Source organism: Danio aesculapii, chromosome 13 (assembly GCF_903798145.1).
Source record: "Danio aesculapii chromosome 13, fDanAes4.1, whole genome shotgun sequence".
Classification (NCBI taxonomy): Eukaryota; Metazoa; Chordata; class Actinopteri; order Cypriniformes; family Danionidae; genus Danio; species Danio aesculapii.
Genome location: NC_079447.1, coordinates 45678721 through 45699108, shown reverse-complemented (window position 1 = coordinate 45699108; position 20388 = coordinate 45678721). Strand labels below are relative to the sequence as shown.

Here is a 20388-nt window from a genome sequence, read left to right as displayed (position 1 = left end):
ACCGTGGCACCCTCGGTTAAGAGGGGAAATAAGATGTTTATGATTTGGATTTATTTTTTTGTGAGCCAACACTCTAAAATCCATTAAAATGGAATGTATTAATATAGAACTTTATTTTTATTTTAATATAGTATTATATATAGTATTTGGGAAATATTTTAAAAAGAAAAAATTTCAAAGGGGGGCTAATAATTCTGACTTCAGCTGTATATATATATATATATATATATATATATATAGTGTAGTACAGTATAGTATAGTATAGTGTAATATAGAATAGAATAGGGTTTTGTTTTTACATATCATATATTTTTTACATGTGTCTTACCTTATTTTGAATACTTTATTTTGTACTGCATTTTGTTTTATAGTTTACTTGTATTATATAGCTACAGTTTTGACATATTTAGCTACCATTTTTTATTCAGCATAAATATTAACTCGAAAATAGGAACATATCACGCTTAACCATGACATCTCCACTTTAAAGTCGTTACTGTTTTAAAGGCATAGTTATTCATTCCCTCTACTTGTTCCAAGTCTGAAAGCATTTAGATTTTTCTTTTAATTCCAAAATATATATAAAAAGAGCAGCACAAAGAATAGCATGTGCAGATTTATTTATGTTTAAAAACATTTATCTAATTGTAATAAATATACTATAAATATGCAGGGTGGCACTGTGGCTTAGTGGTTAGCACTGTCGCCTCACAGCAAGAAGGTTGCTGGTTTGAGTCCCAGCTGGGCCAGTTGGCATTTCTATGTGGAGCTTGCATGTTCTCCTTGTGTTTGTGTGGGTTTCGTCCGGGTGCTCTGCTTTCCCCCACAGTCCAAAGACATACGGTACACTGTAGGTGAATTGTATGAACTAAATTGGCTGTAGTGTCTGAGTGTGTGTGTGAATGTGAGAGAGTATGGGTGTTTTCCATTACTGGGTTGCAGCTGGAAGGGCATCCGCTGCATAAATCATATGTCGGAACAGTAGGCGGTTCATTCCGCTGTGACGACACCTGATAAATAAGGGGCTAAGCCAAAGAAAAATTAATGAATGAAGAAAAATCCTTTCTGCAGGTATTAGCCCCCTGTATATTTTCCCCCAATTCTTTGTTTAACAGACAGATTTTTTCAGCACATTTCTAAACATAATAGTTTTAGTAACTAATTTCTAATAACTGATTTCTTTTATCTTTGCTTATGATGACAGAACATAATATTTTACTAGAATTTTTTCAAGATACTAGTATTCAACTTAAAGTCTAATTTAAAGTGCAGTAGGCGATTGTCTTCAGAAACCTTGTTTGTTGTGCTGGTTAAAAGTCTCTTTAAATTCCAATAGTAATCATTAAAGTAAATGATATAAATATATTTGTATGTATTTTTATATTCTGGGTTAGGCCTAAAACTAAAGAAAATGTTCAGCCAATTAAAATTTGTCGGACTGACAATTCCCATAATTCTGATAAGTAGTCCGAACTGTCTGTCAACAAATGTAAATTTGTACAACTGCGCACCTCTGTTTACGCAGATCCGCTGTTTGCATGAACGCGCACACGAGACAGTCACCGCGGTAAAAACAAATGCTGAATCAAAACTTTTTCAAATCCTGAATCAATATTGGAGTTACTTTTGCACGCTGGATGACACTATGGCTAAAATATTTCTTTTAGACAGGTAATGTTATTTTAAAACTCTTTTAGTCACGCAGAGCTTACGGTATGTAGATTGTGTTGTTTTGCGAATAGGTTATAAGCACAGTAGTGTTGGTCAGCCACTGCAATCTTCAGGCGAAAGATTGATATAACTATTTTTAATTTCATAAAGTACCTTTTACAGCATCAATAATGTAGATTTTTATTTAGTTTAACAACAAAACAGAAGTAAATAGCGCTATTCCGCCTAGCCTGCTTTACTGCCATGAAGTTTGTTTTAAATTCACATTGGTTTATTTTTGTACAGTGAAAACCTGTAACCTATATTCTTTACTATGTTACTTTGAATATTCGGTCTGAAATAGATTGTAAGCATGACTTAGTAGTAATAAGTGTAATTCCTGCACACCTTCGGCCAACCACTAAGCATACAGTAGTTGCTTTAGGACAAAGCACATGAGAGAGTGAGACCAGCAATACTTGCATGTATGAAATATTGCACATTATGACAAGTTTTGCTTGCTACACAACTAAAAATGTGCTAGATAAAATAGTTTTTTGTTCTGAATTTTAGTATTATAAAGTAATTTTTAACTGGCGAACGACATGAGCTAGTGGGTTGTCTACTGTCATTTTTAAGGTGTGCGTTCATGATTTCAGGAGGCAAAGCTTTGGACAGCAGGGGAGGGACTGTGTTTCAAAGATATTATGCTAACCGGTTAGCATTTTGGCAGATCACCTACTGCACCTTTAACTAGGTTAATTAGGTTAACTAGGCAAGTTAGGGTATAACCAACCCAGGCTCATTAAAAAAACGTAATCCCGTGGACGTTTCTGGAGACCGCGAATTATGTAGCCAGAGGTACGTATGGCTGCGTTTCGTTTTTTAAGCGAACGCTATGGGGTGGTGTGACGCTGTTCCTTTTGGCGCTTACCCAGCCGGCCGCTTACCTCTGTGTGGAAGGCTTTCCCGCTGCAACCAGCTTTTCCGGTTAGCTCGTCGTGTACGTCGACGGACTCAAGACGCAGAGTGGAGCTGAAGATGACGACGACCGGGTTCGAGTCCGGGGAAGAGCAGTTCTAGAAATCAGGAAAGAAAACAAAATCCAAAAAATAAAGTTCATAGCAGGGTGAGAATGTGGTAAAATCTGAAAACGTGGTAAAAAAAAAATCAGATGAGGGCTTTTCTTTTTCTGGACGGCTTTTGTAAATCGTTGGTTGGGTTTAGGGAAGTAAGTTGGCGGGCGGGTCAGTTGGTAAAATTGGTTGGGTTTAGAGAAGGAGGATGGTGGGTCAGCCGAGGGCCGGTCGCACGGTCAATCATTCTGTCATTCAGACAGACGGACGGTCGTTCGACAGTGGCCTCTGCCGGGTTTTACATGAGAACAGCGCAGGCGCGAAAGGCACTCGCAAGAGAAGTACGAGATGTGAAAAAGCACGCACAGCGACCTCTTGCGCACTCGCGAAAACAAAAACTGCAAAAATACGTACCTCGCGGCACGTATTTCACGGTCTCCAGAAACGTCCATGGAACTACGTTTTCAGAATGAGCCTGGGTTGGGTATAACAATGGCTAGGCAAATCATTGTATAACAATGGTTTGTTCTGTAGACAATCGAAAAAATATATATAGCCTAAAGGATTTAATAATATTGACCTTAAAATGTTTTTTTTTTTATAAAAATTGCTTTTATTTCAGACTTTCACCAGAAGGAAAAATATTATAGGAAATACTGTGAAAATTCCCTTGCTCTGTTAGACATCATTTAGGAAATTTTTGAAAAATGAATAACAAATTCAACTGTATTTTGCAGCCCTATTTAGATTAATCATCATCATAGCCTGGTGATAATCCTGAGTTGTGATGCACTCTTTTTCTTGGCTTTAATACACACAGCTCAACAGGAGCTGTCAGAATAGTTAATCAGGCTCCTGTGTGGTGTGTGCTGGGGTTGAAGATTGTTTTATCCTCAGTGTACCCATCATCACGTCACGGGAGTGGACCGGGCTGGACTTTGGTTATGTAATCCAGCTGCACATTAATTTATTATTTTCCCTAGCCTGACATAAGCCGGTTTAAAAGTACTGAGCTGTGTCAGTCCCTGCAAGGGGTGTGTTATTCAGCTGTGGTCAGCATTTGAGTTCACAGGCACATTTCTGCAGTGTGGCAGTCCAGACTGTCCCCTCTGCAGGTGCCCACTTTCACTTTAGGGGAACATGGCCGTGCAGAGAGAGTCTGTGGGTCATTATTGCTAGATGACTGCCTTTGTAACACAACTGACTCTAATGCTAATCGCTGGCCTCACTGGTTAGTGTTAACTGCATGAGCTGCAAGACATCCTCTTGAAATAAATATAACATTTCTGCAATTTTCAGTTACATTCTGATGATAATTCAATATGAAGAGCTCAGATGCAAAACCCTCCAAATTCAGACCTTTTTTGTAATGAGCATTTTCTATCAGGCTCCTATAATTAGGTTTAGTAGTTTCATTGTATAGGTAATGAAAAGCTTATTATCTGGTAAATAAAATACCTTTTTTTTCTTTAGAAAAACAAACAAAAAGCACTTAGGGGTAACTCAAATATTTGGTCGGCGCTCTTTGGGTAAGGGATTCATCAAAACATCAACAGAAATTAGTCCAAGGCACTCGGAAATTGTGGAAAATTTAAAAAGCCTTTATTCACATAGCTTAATCTTAAAAGAAACCATTTCTGTTTACCTTTTTTTTCTTTCTTTAGACAATTCTTTGGTTTTTAACAAGGTAGATTTTCTTTTGCATCAAAACCAGCTAAATCCACTTGTGCTTTTTTTGCAAAAACCTCTAAATTCACCTATTGGGACAGGACAGTGTAATTAGGTGAAAAATCACTAAAGATGCAATTAGAAATTATTTTATCAAACATAAAGCACATTACAGAGACCACCTAAAATTAAAAATACATAAATCTGTCAAGTAAGTGGCGGTTCATTCCGCTGTGGTAACCCCTGATAAACTAGGGACTTAGCAGAAGGAAAATGAATGAATGAAATCTGTCAAGTGCATTAATCAATAACACTAAAACTGACATTAATTAAATCTTAACAATAAGTTGTCATTTCTGATATTTGAGATTTTGATTGAATGTACAGTTAAAGTCAGAATTATTAGCCCCCTTTGAATTTTTTTTCTTTCATAAATATTTCCCAAATGATGTTTAACAGAGCAAGGACATTTTCACAGTATGTCTGATAATATTTTTTCTTTTGGAGAAAGTCTTATTTGTTTTATTTCAGCTAGAATAAAAGTAGTTTATGAACCATTTTAAGGTCAGTATTATTAGCCCCTTTAAGCTATATATTTTTTCGAGTTTCTACAGAACAAACCATCATTATACAATAACTTTCCTAATTATCCTAACCCCCCTAGATAACCTAATTAACCTAGTTAAGCCTTTAAATGTCACTTTAAGCTGTATAGAAGTGTTCTGAAAAATATCTAGTAAAATATTATTTACTGTCATCATGGCAAAGATAAAATAAATCAGTTATTAGAGATGAGTTATTAAAACTATTATGTTGAGAAATATGTTGAAAAAAATCTTCTCCCAATTAAACAGAAATTGGGGGGGGGGGGGATAAACAGGGGGGCTAATAATTCTAACTTCAACTGTAAGTAAAACAATGTAAACATTGCAAACATTGTAAACTAAGCTTGATTCAAATAGCCTAATGTTGTGTAAAAACATTGTGAAACATCAATATCTGTGTATTGTCCATTAATATAAAAAGCTTATCAGATGTAAAAGTAATATGTTGTAAAATAAAACACAATTTAGGCCTACTGGGCAAAAAATAGGATGTGTCTTAGACACTTTTAGAAGCTGTCATTCATTTATCCTCACCATACTCAAGGTCTTGGTCTCTTTTCGTCTCTTGTTTATCCCCATGGCATCAATGTGGGATTAAAGAACATCATCTTAACTTGAAGTAGTGGCACTGCGAAAAAAAAATGTTATGAATGCATGCTTCTGACTGTACAGTGTGTTTTCTTTTTCTTATAGTGAACACTCTTAAGGCTGATTTATACTTCTGCGTCAAGCGCACGCGTATGCTATGGCGTAGCCTACACGTGGACGCATAGCACTCGCTGTGGCTGTCGGCGTCGCTGATGTGCACCTCTCAAAAAATGTAACTACAGATCGCAATGACTAAAGTTGTTGCACGTCAGCCGGTTCCCGCCTCAAAATGAGCGAGTTTGAACCACTTGTACATAAAGGAAGCGTTCAGAAAAAACAAAACACCAGCGAAGAAACTTGACCCAGAGGAACATAAACACCTCACTGCCAACTAGCGTTTTGGAAGTGTTATTGCAGAGTAACAGCCGGGTCACGCCGATCACTTGACACAGAAGTAGAAACGAGGCTTTAGAGTCTTGAAGTATGGGACGTTTTCATTTGCCATTCACTGCCAGTGGGACAGGCTCATGCAGTTCTTTTGAACTCCATCTTTTAAAATTTAAGTCAGAAGCGAAATAAAACTCGGCGTATTAGCGCAACGTTACATTGAAAACATTTGATTCAATTCGCGTCTTCTGATTGGTTCTTGGTGTCAAAGGCAAGTGCCGTTTAGCGGCTTTTGCAAACAAACTGTTATTTCGAATGCGCTGATGCTGCGATTTACATGATTTAAAGCAAAAATGTTTGTTGAACATGTACAACATGCTTAAAGCATTCACTCAATGGCATTAGCCAGACCCCAAAAAAATACATAGTATTGCAAACAGCTATTAACTGATATTTAAACCTCCAGTTATAGTTATATGAGGATATTCAATTTCAAAAGTAAAAATAAAATGGCCAAAACAACTGCCTTTGTTGTTCTACTGTTAAATTTACATGGGAATGTTTTTACTATGATTGTTCTTGTTGATGTTTATTCTTACTTATTGATGGATGACATTTAAAAGGGTAGAGCAGAGGCGTTGGCAATATCCAGGCCAAATCAAAATCAGTTGAGCAATCAGCCCAAGCAGACAAAACCAAACAAAGCAAAATGTCTTCCTTTAACAACATAAGACAAGACCTGCCATCAGCGGATCCTTAACATCTGCCGCTAAATGAATATACCAATTCGTTGTTTATGGTTTGTAAAAATTTCTGATTGGCACAATGAGCAACTGATTATGCCTCCATATAGCAAATAATGAAGGACTAAGGACATTTTTTAAATGACCTGTTTTCTTTCAGTTCTGTATTTGCAACGACCTGTAATTCGTAAATATGTATTAGTGATCCCAGGGGCGTTGCTAGACATAAAGCTCTACTGGGGCACAGCACCCCCTCCAAAATAAATAAATAAAATATATATATAATTATAAATAAATAGCAGTACTATTGTTGTTATCCAATTATTATTCGAAATACATAACAGAAATGAATCCTAAATGTAACTGGAAAACAATCTAAAGACACAACTGGAGGATGCTAAGATAATTTAGGAAGTCTTTTGCATGAATATTAATTTTATAAGAATGAAATTCTATAGACAATTCAATAGAATACAAAAAAAGATGTTTTATAGAATTATCTGTTGTGTGTGGTCTTAGATCCGACTCAAGGCTGAGAATTAGGTTTATTAAGTCTAACCTCCCTGACTTCATCCCTCCTTTCTGCATCATACCAAAAAAAAACTATCAGGAGCCATGCAGTATAAATAAGATCACCATCATATTATTTAAACTTTGTTTCGTCGATTTGCAAAACTCACTGCGTGCCTGTTTTACAACGCATGAGCAGCGTGGCTATTTTTTCGCCGTGCATGTTCACAACCGGACCGACGGGTATGTTTTTTCTGCGCACAGGCTCAGTTTGTTCTTTGATTAAACTGCATTGCATTCATCAAAGTTGGTTTGGTTGCACATAGAGAATAACGTCTTTATTCTGGGATTACCACTCTTAATAAATACACTTGCATATAAAGTAAGTCGAATCTCAAAGACATTTACTGGGGCACTGGCGATTTATACTGGGGCACGTGCCCCAGTAAATGGGGTCTATCGACGCCCCTGAGTGATCCATGTTTGTATATGTCATTTATTCTGTGTGAATTAAAAGTGCCTAGTATGTGGATATGGCAACGTGATCACACCATCTGATTCTATTTCCTTGACTTGTTTACTACAGTTATTGATGATACCAGCTGGCATCACGTTGCCAAATATGCTTAAACACACGGCTTTATGGCAAAAGCGTTTGTTTATTACCCTCTAAGCCGTGCCATCTGTTGCCTTTGCAGGATGACAGCATCTTAAAGGAGTTCGATATCAGCCATCATGTGAAAGAGGGCTTTGAGAAGGCAGACCCGTCACAGTTCGAGCTGCTCAAAGTGCTGGGTCAGGGCTCCTATGGGAAGGTAAGCTTTGAAAAATGCGGCGTTTGACTTATCATCTGTGTTACACTTATGCAGACTAGTGCAGTCCCTTATTTATCAGGGGTGGCCACAGTGGAATGACCCGCTAACTATTCCAGCATTTGTTTTATGTAGTGGATGCTTTTCCATCTGCAACTCAGTATTGGGAAACACCCATACACTGTCGTATTCAAACACTACGGGCAATTTAGTTCATCCAATTCACCTATACTGCATGTCCTTGGACTGTGGGGGAAACCTGAGCACACGGAGGAAATCCACACGAACACAGAGAGAACATGTAAACTCCACACAGAAATGCCAACTGGCCCAGCCGGGACTCAAACCAGCAACCTTCTTGCTGTGAGGCGACAGTGCTAACCACTATACCACTGTGCAGCCCTTTTGCAGACTTATCGATAACTAAGATTATTATTCAGATGTAATTTGTTAATGCTGGGTTTGGGTTAATGGATGCAAAATCTTTTTACTCTGCCCTTAAAACCCTTCAACTGAATTTTGGGATATAAAAAAAAAAAGATTTAGAAAGACAGGATCAGTTGTTGCAGGATTTACGTTACATAATTTTAAATGGTTCTCTTTGGCATCCCAAAGCTGAAAATGACAGACTGTTCTAAATCTAAGTTTCGTGTTTGCATCATTTAAAGGCATTATAGTTGCGTGCTCAACACAAAGACCGCACAGTATTGGTGGCCATATAATAACATTTTTTAAAAGTCATGTAATATGACAAAGTAGTCAATCCCAGAATGCAATACATCAATCTTAATTAAAAATAATAATAATAATAATAATAATAAAAAAAGTCAGTCCTACTTTACAATAAGGTTTCATTAGTTAACATACACTCACCGGCCATTTTATTAGGTACATCTGTCCAATTGCATGTTAACGCAAATTTCTAATCAGCCAATCACATGGCAGCAACTTAATGTATTTAGGCATGTAGACATGGTCAAGACAATCTGCTGCAGTTCAAACCGAGCAACAGAATGGGGAAGAAAGGTGATTTAAGTGAATTTGATCGTGCCGTGGTTGTTGGTGCCAGATGGGCTGGTCTGAGTATTTCATAAACTGCTGTTCTACTTTGGTTTTCATGCACAACCATCACTAGGGTTTACAGAGAATCACGAGAGAGGTATTATAATACATTGTTCTGATTTAATTCGTTTTCAGCATTAAATTGGTAGTTTCATTGTAACGTAGTCTAGCCTATAGTGTAGTAATCTTGTTTAGGCAATCGTTTGGAGTTTTATATTTTAAAGGTCAAATATTTATTGCTGAATTACAAGTTCGGTTTTGATTTCATTTTTGGGGCCGGCGCATCCAGAGGCGACATAGGCGGCCGCCTAGGGTGGCAGAATAGTGAGGGCTGCGTCCGCGATGATGAATTTTCAGCTTTATTACTTCTGTCTTCAGAGTCACACGATCCTTCAGAAATTGCTCTTATTAAGAGTAATAAAGTTATTACTGGTAATAGTAATAAAAGCAACAAGGAGTAATAATTTAATTTGAAACTGCATACAGTAAGTAATAAATAAATATTTAATAAATAAGTATTTAACATTTTTTTAATATTCAATAAATGCCGTCTTGATGAACAGAATAATTTTAATTAGATTTTTAAATAAAAGTAATAATAACAAAAAATAAATAAACTGACCTCAAACTTCTGAACGGTAGTGTAGATCAGTGGGTTAGTTTAATAAAATAATGTAATGCGCGTGTTGAATATAATAGACGTTTGTTGATAGGCAGTGCTTTTGTTAAAACTTCTTCTTGGTCGGTCGCAAATCTTTTTAAATGCATTAAAAGGGCAGCGCATATATTAGCCTTACCCTGGAGTTTGTTCACCCTCCGCCTATGCGTCCAACCTTGAGGCGGATGAGTTACAGCCGCAGAAGACCACACTGGGTGCCACTCCTGTCAGCTAGGAACAGGAAACTGAGACTACAATTCACACAGGCTCACCAAAATTGGACAATAGAAGATTCACTTTCACCAGCGATCGCCCCAACACCCAATCCTCCCTCCCTTTATTTTCCACTTGTCAGAGGGCCCCTGTATATATGCACACACACACACACAAGAAGCTGTTCTGACTGATTCATTAATGATATATGCCATCAATAAAAATCTAATGTTTTGGATAATTTCAAAAAAGTGAAGGAAAAAAGATAAAGAATACAAGCAAAACTTGTTTTCATTTGTTATGTGAACATAAGGGATGCCAGACATGCTCACAATTGCAAATATATTTTATGGAAAAATCTTGGTGCTTTTAAAAACCGACTATAAGCAGCTCAGCAAGTTTTAGAACAGAATTTTCAAGAAATGTCAGTCTTTGCTGCGAAGAGAGAGAAGACTTTTATCTTTTATCCAACCTGTTGCTTGACAGCCCTTGAACAATGACTAAAATTAATCTTACTTTTCGTTTCATAGGTTTTCTTGGTGAGAAAAATCAAAGGCTCAGATACAGGACAACTCTATGCCATGAAGGTCTTAAAAAAGGCAACACTTAAAGGTAAAAAAGACACTTCACCCCTTACATTGTTGATTGTGAATGACAGTTCTATGAAATGCCTTTTATTTGTCAGTCTCTGCCTGTGCTGGTATGTGAAACCTGTAGTTATTATTTCAACGCACGTGACATCTAACCTGTGAGTCATAAGCGAGCTGCTAGAAGGCTTAAAGTGCTCTCTGTTTGATTTTTAAAGTAGTCTGAATCATCAGATTGTTTAACATGAGGGAAAATGTCCCATTTAGACACGCAGACGCTTTCTCTAAGGCAGTGTTTCCCAACCCTGTTCCTGGAGGCACACCAACAGTACATATTTTGGATGTCTCCCTTTTCTGACCCATTAACTTCAGGTGTTGGAGTCTCTTCTGATGTTATGATAAGTTGATTCAGGTGTGTTTGATTAGGGAGAGGTTGAAAATATGTACTGTCGGTGTGCCTTCAGGAACAGGGTTGGGAAACACTGCTCTAAGGGACATTTCTTTATCAGAGCTGACTTTAAATCCAAATCCATCTCACAAATTAAGCAAGCAGATGAAGTCTTAACCAGCAAGCTGACTTTCCTCATCATTTATTCAGGATTTGTGATTCATCTTTTTGTTTTGTGTTGTTTTTTTTTCACAATGAGCACAAATGTAAGCAAAACAGCAGTTATCGTAGTGATTCATCATGCTCAGTTTAGAGTAGTTATCTATTTCACAACCCGCTCACAACCCACATAACTTATTCACTCCATGTAACCATGGTTACGTACCAAAGTCTTTGCTTTCGGTGGATGATGTTGTGCAAGTTTTTTGTGTACTTGTGAATGAAAATAACAGTATCGGTAACCGTGGCACCTCGCTGTCAGGCCACAGCAATACTGCAGCTGTTACATAAGACAGGCTGTTCAATGTAAATCGTCTTGCGTGAATGCGGCATCCAGCACGCTCCTTTTGTTTTCAGACATGTCAAAGATTTTGTTGGTAGTTTAGTCCTGCACATTTGTGGCCTATTCACACCTAAGTTCATCAACTATAACAACAGGGCTTTGTAGCACTGGTGGTCCTAAATTTTAAAATATAGTCACACCAGCCCAAAATGTAGTCGCACACACCAAGAATTATGTGCACCGTTACTAAAAGTCTTATATTAACAGATTTACTGCATTTGAAATCAACACTAATCAAAAATAACCAATAATAAAGAAAAAATCGGCTTGTGCCCACCGGCCCTGCAAAAACTGCTTGACGTGAATGAGATGAACTGAGTTAGCAATAATTACTGTGCTGTTCTCACGGATGGTGTCCAGAGCTTGACATTATCACCAGCCACTGTGGCTAGTAGTTTTCCAACATTGCTAGCCACTCGCCATTTTCACTAGCCACAATTTTATTGTTGATGCTAAAATTACTTGATTTAGATTTTGCGTTATCTCCACATGCCTCCTTATTCATTTCACTTTTTGTGAAATATAGCTGTATACTATACATTTTATTTAACAAAACATATGCACAGTAATCTGTCCTGGCTAAAGGTCCCACATCACCAGTTAACTACACATAAATGGGGAGTTAATCTCCCATTAAAGCAATGTTATTGTTAAAAATGATAAATAAACTATAGTAACGCAAAAGAAAGCAGGTAAAAAACATACCGTGTGATAATGAAAGGATGATCACACACACAGGAAATGTTAGACCCATAAATAATCTGTTCAAAGAATGGTTAAAGCGAAAGCAACCGGTGCTGCTTACAATAAGTCAACTCTGGAAATCTTGAAAGCAACAAGACTGTGGGTGCATGTTCATTTGTCTAGTCTATTTGAAAGAGAACCGATCACATCAGTTGTGTTTCGAGACACAGTTGCTTCACGAAAAGAATTGGGAGCGTGCACGCGTTATAAACAGTCATGCGCATCACCTCAGCCATCAGCGCTAGTGATTATCCTCTCATTCGGTATTCATCTGCTTTGCTCACGCGAAGTTGCGCACGCGATTATTTTTGTCAGTCGTGTTGCTTTTCAATTCTAAGATCGCCTTTGCATGCAAATTGGACCATCCTTATTGTCGAACCCTGCTTTTAAGAATTACTATCTGGGAAAATTATTGTCAACCAGCCAAAGTGGCTAATGGGAGTGTCTGTCTTACCCGCCACCGCTGAAATCTACCCGCATTTGGCGAGTTGGCGGGTGTTAATGTAAAGCCCTGGTGGTGTCTGATATCACACAGTTGATACTGACATATAACTAGGGCCAGACAGAATCTGCGGACGTTTTTTGCTATTTCTGCGGAGATGTCTGCAGAATTATTTTGGGAGTGTCATAACTAAAACCTTAATATGTGAAATAAAAACTAATATCTTTTTAACTTTTATTTAATGTTTAAAATGCAAATCCAATTAGATTCACTTTATTTGGTAAACAAAGCAAGTCTCTCATATAATATATATAATATATCTACTAAAAGACAGAAAATATTACTTTACAAACCCCATTGTCCATAAATCAGATGAAAATTTTCACATTAGTCTATAATATTACTGTAATTAATTTAAAAAGTGAATAAATTTGGATTTACACACATTATACCAAAGTAAATAAACAGAATTAATGATAGGCTAAAAATCTGCAGAAATCTGCGGAAAATCTGCAGAATTCTGCGTGAGCAGATTTCATGTGGGCCTACATATAACGTATTATTTGGATCCGTCATCTTAATAGCAATAATAGTCTTTTCATGAACTGCAATATTAGTTTAATCTTAGTGAATGCTAGCCCTTTTGCGATGGTGTACGCGGTCTTAAATTTTACATATAGCTGCCACTTCCACGGCTGACAGCATCCTGACAATTAAATGAAGGATCAAATGTATAGAATAAGTGGCAAACTCTGTCCCACAGACTTTGCAGTGAGTGGCTTCAGGACTCTTATCCACTCTTCGAAAAGTGCATCAATAATTAGATGTACCATTATTTGTAACTTTAGCTGGTTTCTAAAACAAAATCTGTCAGTGTGCTCTTCATTCTCTCATCTTCAGCACTTTACATTTTCGCTGCTGTTGCTCCCCATCACCTGAAGGCAGAAAACATTGACTGAATGGTTGACAGCTGAGATTAACCAATCCATTCACGTTCAGTTCTAGAGCAGTGCGCCAATCAGAAGCTTAAAGGCGGGGCAATTATTGCAGGGTTTGTTTACTGTAGAAAGTTGACATGAGAACTGTTTTAAACTATTCCCGAGCGCTACGTTTCACGTTTTTTGTGCAAAGATGCCTTCTGCGTGAATGTCTCCTAAATCTGCGCATGCGGTGAACATTTTGCTGTGAAAACTGATCGCGCTGCAACAATTTTATGCACTCGCACAAATGCTCCCAAATATATTTTGAGGTCGCATAGATAAAATTCACAAAACGGTCGCAATTTCGAGCCCTGAATAAGTATAGATTTAAAGTTCTAAAGGTGCTGTATGTAAGTTTTTGACTCTTTTAAAGCATAAAAATACCATAATATGTTTGCAGATATTTAAGAAACATGCTAGATGAACATACTTGTTTATCTGAAAAACAATGCTAAAGTCAGATATTCTGCTTTGAAAATGTCTGTGCCGGAACGTCTGTCTTATTTAGGTCATTTAACCCGCCCACTGCCAGTTTAGCCAATTATATTTCAGCACCCCATCTTGACTTAGTGGAAAACCGCGTATTTCATTCATTCAGTCAGGAAGGCTCTCAAAGCATATAAGGCTCTATATAGAAAATCTAGGGATAACTAGGCATGGTCGAATCAAAAGAGAAGAATCAGTATTAGGAAATGGCCATACCGTGAGCCTCAGACACCATAGTTTCCTTGTTTTCATGTAAATTCCACGAGTGTAAAACCCCATTGGAGTAAAGGAAAATCAGAACACAAACCAGACTGTTGCGTGACTCATAGGGAGGACATCATTTTCATCAGCCGCGTCAGCAGGAGATCACTAGCCAACACAGACTGCTCAGGGATTATTAATATGTATGCCTCAGATTGTGTTTGATAAGCCACAATGTTTCCTAGTGAGACAAGAATGATCATTTTATGCCTTAGTCAAGTTTATATTTAACTTACAATGTATGTTGGGACTTTAATTTTGAAAATGGAGGACACAGATTGCTTACTATGCGCTAACGAGCAACGACTGCATGAGACATGTTAGGTATGTTTAATTTTATCTTTAATTAATTTGTCATGTTTATTATAAAATTGATGCGTATGTTTCAACAAACACATGTAGACTGCTGATTCGTGTTGTATCACTTAGCTCAACTGTCATTTGTTCATGCAGAGGTTGATATTAGTTCCTGGCTATGCTTTTTTTTACATTATAGCTTAAAAATACAACACAATAGATATGTTTTGTCAAGTTTAAATATATATTAACCATTATCCACTGCAGATCTCACAAGCAAAATAAGTTTTCGTTACTCTGATGGATTTATATTAAAGAGCTCACTCACACCATGTACGTAAAATAAACCTCCACCATATATAATTGAAGTGTCCTAAGCCACACACCGACACTGTATATCAGAGAACAACTTAACTTATTGAACCAATGCAGTATATGGCACCTTTAAATACATATTGATACTTGGCACCAGAGTATTAATATTGTCTCACAGCCATAATATCACAATAAATCTATTCTTACTGTAACCCATTATATTTTGAATCATCAAATGAAATGCTTAAGAACTTTGACAACTTGAATAAAAACAATTTATTTATTTATTGAAGAATCATATCATCTTTTTGAAGAATAAAAAAACATATTGCTACTTTAAGTCTAATTATGCCATCTTTAACAGAAATAACTGCAGTCAAACACTTCTAACTATTTAAGATCAGTCATTCACAACAACTGAGCTAGCTTTTTGTTGTAGAACTGCTTTAATTTTGCTGCATTGAAGATTATTACAGTGTGTCTTAAATCCTGACAATACACAACTCCAAATTTTTGCTTTTCACAGTGATTATGATTTAATCTGGTTTGGATCAATGTCTTATTACATAATTAAATTGCTCTGGAGCTTAACTTACAGACTGAAGTTAAAGGAGTCAGTAATTCTCATTTGCCATTGCCATTTATCCTTATAGGGATTGTTTTTAGTGTGAAGAGTTTTTAGTGCAAAGTGTGTCAACTTGATGTTGAAATTTGCAGAGACAGCTTTTGTAAGCCAACAAACATTGGCTTTATAAAGCCAACAAAGAATTGGTCTGTTTGTTGAGGCATCAATCCTGACAAACATTGGCATTGATATTTATGTGTTACAAATCTCACTTGTGTGTGAAGCGCTATTCAGTCTGTTCTTAATAAACAATTGTAGAACACTCTACAAGAGAGTTTTAGAATGCATATCTGAATATCCAAACTAATTAAGTGGGAACAGCAAGATGGTTAAACATGCAACTTGTAAAAAATGTATAATTCAAAATACTGTTTTAGAGCAGAATCATTAATATATATATATATATATATATATATATATATATATATATATATATATATATATATATATATATATATATATATATATATATATATATATATACATAATGTTTAATCTTTGTTGATGTACAAAAAACTACCATATATATACGATACTGAGCAAAAGATTTGTCCCCCCAACAATTTTGGTGTTTTAGCAAAGTTTTAATACTGGTCTCCTCATTAAGATATAAACAGATAGAAATTAAATATGTCCACAAAATTGTGAAAAATGAAACACTGTTTTCAGAATAAATGGCTCCTGCTTGCAAAAGACAGTAATTAGTTTGAGTCCATATACCAGACCCAAGTTCATCTCCTAATTTAATAGGCCATTAATAGGCAATCCTATACTGCCTTTATAATACTACAGTATATTAAGCTGGCCATTTCATGACAGCTTTAGCTGTTTTTGTCTATAAATATCATAAATATATATAAATGTCATATAATTTCATAATCAATGTTATTATCTATAAATATCATTACTATTCAACTGGAGAGCGAAAAATTATTATACTATATTATAAATAAGTATACTAAAATGACAAATCTAATGGTGGCCAAAAACTTTTGCACAGTACTGTATGTTAAGTATAATGTACATCCAGTATTAAATGTGCAATCCTGAGCACTCTATCATTTTGCATTATTGCACGGTTGTCTGCACTACTTGATTATGATTGGTCAGTCACAACATTACCAGACTACCACATGTTTTTCTCAGATAACATCTGATGAAACTAATACCAGAGGCTCATCTGGGTAATTTAAATCATTTTGACCATCAGTGATTACATTCATATCCATGTGCTATATGCTTGTCAGTCAGGCTGCTATTTTGGACTGTTTAGCTTTTCTTGGCCTTGTGACCGAATAATACTTAGGTTAGTGTATGCTCCGTTCAGCCATTTTTCATGTCTGTGAGCTTTGCATTTAATTAAATAAAGAATACATTATTATAGTTCAGAACAATGTTTTCTGTCTAATTGTTTACTTTTGTGGCAAGTATCTTTGTGAAAAGTGGGTTAAAGTACATTGAGGCAGATTTTATTTTGTTTTTGCAGAATAAAGCCATTCAGTCTTATACAACAGTGCTGCGCTCAACGACAGGCTGCTGATATGCCTGTCAGGCTTTATTCTGCAATCGCAATTGCCTGGATGTACTTTATCCTTTAACTGACAATTAGCTAATCGTATATTTATTAGCAAATAATTTAATGCAAAATAGTGATTTAAATATAATTATTGCAGGGGTAATTTTTGTAGTGACAACCAGGGCTTTACATTAACAACAGCCAACCCTCCAAATGCGGGTAGATTTAAAGCTTTCACAAAATAAATGTTCCTAACAAGTGTGCCAACTTCAATTATCTTTATGAGTCAGTGTTAACAGTTTTTCACAGCAATGATTGACCAATCAGTATCCGTATTCCAGAGAGCTATGTAATATGTGTAATATGTAATTGTGTGTGTGTTGTTGTAATTATAATAAAGTGTAACGTCAGTGCACTTTGCAAACTATAAATTCAAGTCGAACAATTGTTGCAAGCAATCAAACAATCATTTATTTTTTGCACTTATATATAATATATATATATATATATATATATATATATATATATATATATATATATATATATATATATATATATATATATATATATATATATATATATTAAAATGAATATGAATCAGATGGACGGTAAATGTGGAATAAGCATTTTCTAAAACATTTTACACATGTGCTCTTGCCAATAGAATAAATGAGAATGAATATATTGAAATGTTCACACATCTTCCTTGTCTCCATGTTTTGTCTTTAAAGTGCGGGACAGAGTAAGATCCAAAATGGAGCGAGATATTCTAGCAGAAGTGAATCATCCCTTCATTGTCAAACTCCATTATGGTGAGTAGTCTGTAACCAGAAGAACATTTACTGTACATATTAGAAACATTCATTTCTGAACCCCTTATACTCTATTTTAGGGACAATCTCCACTTTATATTAGATTCCGTATGACATCTTAACTGTTTTCATACTGCTAGCCAGTAATAAGCTAGAGCTATTTTTTTACAGTTGGATACTGCCTTATTAGATCCTGTTTACATTAGGAGCAATGTGTAAAATATCTTCACCAACTGCATTTTCTTTTTACATTTGCTTTTGAAAGGTGAAGAACGCTGTGTAAATGTCATGTTTATTTCTTTACCCTGCAGCCTTTCAGACAGAAGGAAAGCTGTACCTTATATTGGACTTTCTCAGAGGGGGAGATCTTTTCACACGTCTCTCCAAAGAGGTCAGTTTTTTTTAAATAAACTTACTCTCTTGTTACCGGGCAGAAATGGCACATCTGTTCAGCTGTATGTTTCTAAAAATCTGTAAAATAGATTCTGATAATAATAATTTGATTATATACACACAAGTATAAACAAACATATATATGGGACATGTTTTACAAAATATAATGGGTCATTATCTTGTTTTTACTGAAATTTATTTAAATATGTTGAATGGTGTGATATATAGCATAAATTTAGAGAAAAAAAAAAGCTTTTAATAATATACAAATAGCATGAGAGCGATTGATCTCCATTCATGGGGGTGTGCGAGAGATCTGCAGAGTGGATGGCAACATCAACAGCCTGACATTTTAAGTATCAAGACATTTATGCTGCTCATTACATTACAAACCACAGGAGAGGGCAAATTATTCAGCAGGATAGTACTCCTTTTCATACTTCAGCCCCCACATCAAAGTTCCTGAAAGCAAAGAAGGTCAAGGAGCTCCAGTAATGGCCAGCCCAGTCACCAGACTTGAACATTATTGAGCATGTCTGGGGTAAGATGAAGGAGGAGGCATTAAAATTAATCTAAAGAATCTTGATGAACTTTGAGAGTCCTGCAAGAATTATTTCTTTGCCATTCCAGATGACTTTATTAAGAAGTTATTTGAGTCATTGCAGAGATGTATAGATGCAGTCCTCTGAGCTCATTGGAGTCAGACACAATATTAATTGTTTTTCCACTGCACCATGACTTTATATTCTATACTGTACATTATTCATGTTAAGTAACAAGACTTTTGTCTAAGCAAAGTCAGACCTTCCTGTCCTAATTAAATCATTTAAAATCAAGGCATGATCATATTTTATTTTGGTAAAATAAGCGTAATCTAGAGGCCTTTGCCTTTCATATAAGCCGCTTTTGAAACCAAGTGATCAACTAGAAGTCGTCATTATTTGTTGTTCCTATAACTTGGATAGACGACAAGACTTTTTCAGGTAGTGTGTATATATAGTTCAATCCACACAAAAAAAAGATATATTTAGACTGGGTAATTAACAAAATATTTTTATGGACCATGATCATTAATTTATATCATAATCATTTTTGGCATAGCAGAAAAAACGAATCGATAATGTTGACCTTTACTGTGTGTTTTGTGCAGTGCTAATTAATTTACAGTACTAGTGCTAATTAATGCATGTTTTGTGGCCCAAGGTCACTTACAGTATGTGTTCCATTGTGATAATTAGTTAAAACTTCACAAATATTCATTTATTATAAATAAAACAATCACATTTCATTTGATTAGCTTGTTATTCGCAATTATTATTAAAACTTAATTTAAACATGACTACCTATATAAAAACATAGCATTTGCACTTCATGGGCTTCAGTCGCATGATCTTGTTTGGGGTCCTTCAACTAATTACAATTTTCCACATAATTCCCAATTAAAATGTCATGCCAGATGGTTTTCAGTGACAAAATGTGTCACTTTCTTATGTTTTTGTGAATATATAGATGTGAAAAGGGCATTTGCTAAAATAGACACTTGTAAAATTAGGTCAGAGGTATTTATTCATGATTCCCTGATATTCTTTTTAATTTATAAGAGTTGTAATTTATCAATCTGCTTGAGACAGTCACACTATATGACAGTTTTGATTTGGCTCAAAAATGTAGATGACAAGAAATCCAAGAAATATGATAAGAAATCCATGCAAGACAAATGTTTAACAATTTACAGCATTTTAAATGATGACAATGTTAATAAATAGTCATTTTTTGGTATGTGTGGCAGTGAAAATCACGTCAACAACCCACGTCATGTCAAACAAATGACGGTGAACAAATGACCTTTGTTTCAGTGGTTGAGAATATATTTTTAGCACACAAGGGATACATTGCAATCTGCAAACTATCACAAACTACGCTAATCAATGCTAAACAATTCATTTCCACTTATTCTTACCCACACCAAGGCAGTATTGTATTTTCCAAAAATTCAACTGTTCATTTT

At 35.7% G+C, this 20388-nt stretch overlaps 1 protein-coding gene across 1 annotated transcript in view; it reads left to right on the top strand.

Annotated features, from left to right (window-relative positions):
- The window catches only part of rps6ka2 (ribosomal protein S6 kinase, polypeptide 2), a 92584-nt gene that overhangs the window by 13396 nt on the left and 58800 nt on the right, over nt 1–20388 (top strand). Inside the window, exons 2-5 of the mRNA XM_056471453.1 lie at nt 7926–8042; nt 10503–10584; nt 17907–17987; nt 18299–18378. Of these exons, the coding sequence (XP_056327428.1) occupies nt 7926–8042; nt 10503–10584; nt 17907–17987; nt 18299–18378 (360 nt within the window). The remainder of the gene's footprint in view (nt 1–7925; nt 8043–10502; nt 10585–17906; nt 17988–18298; nt 18379–20388) is intronic.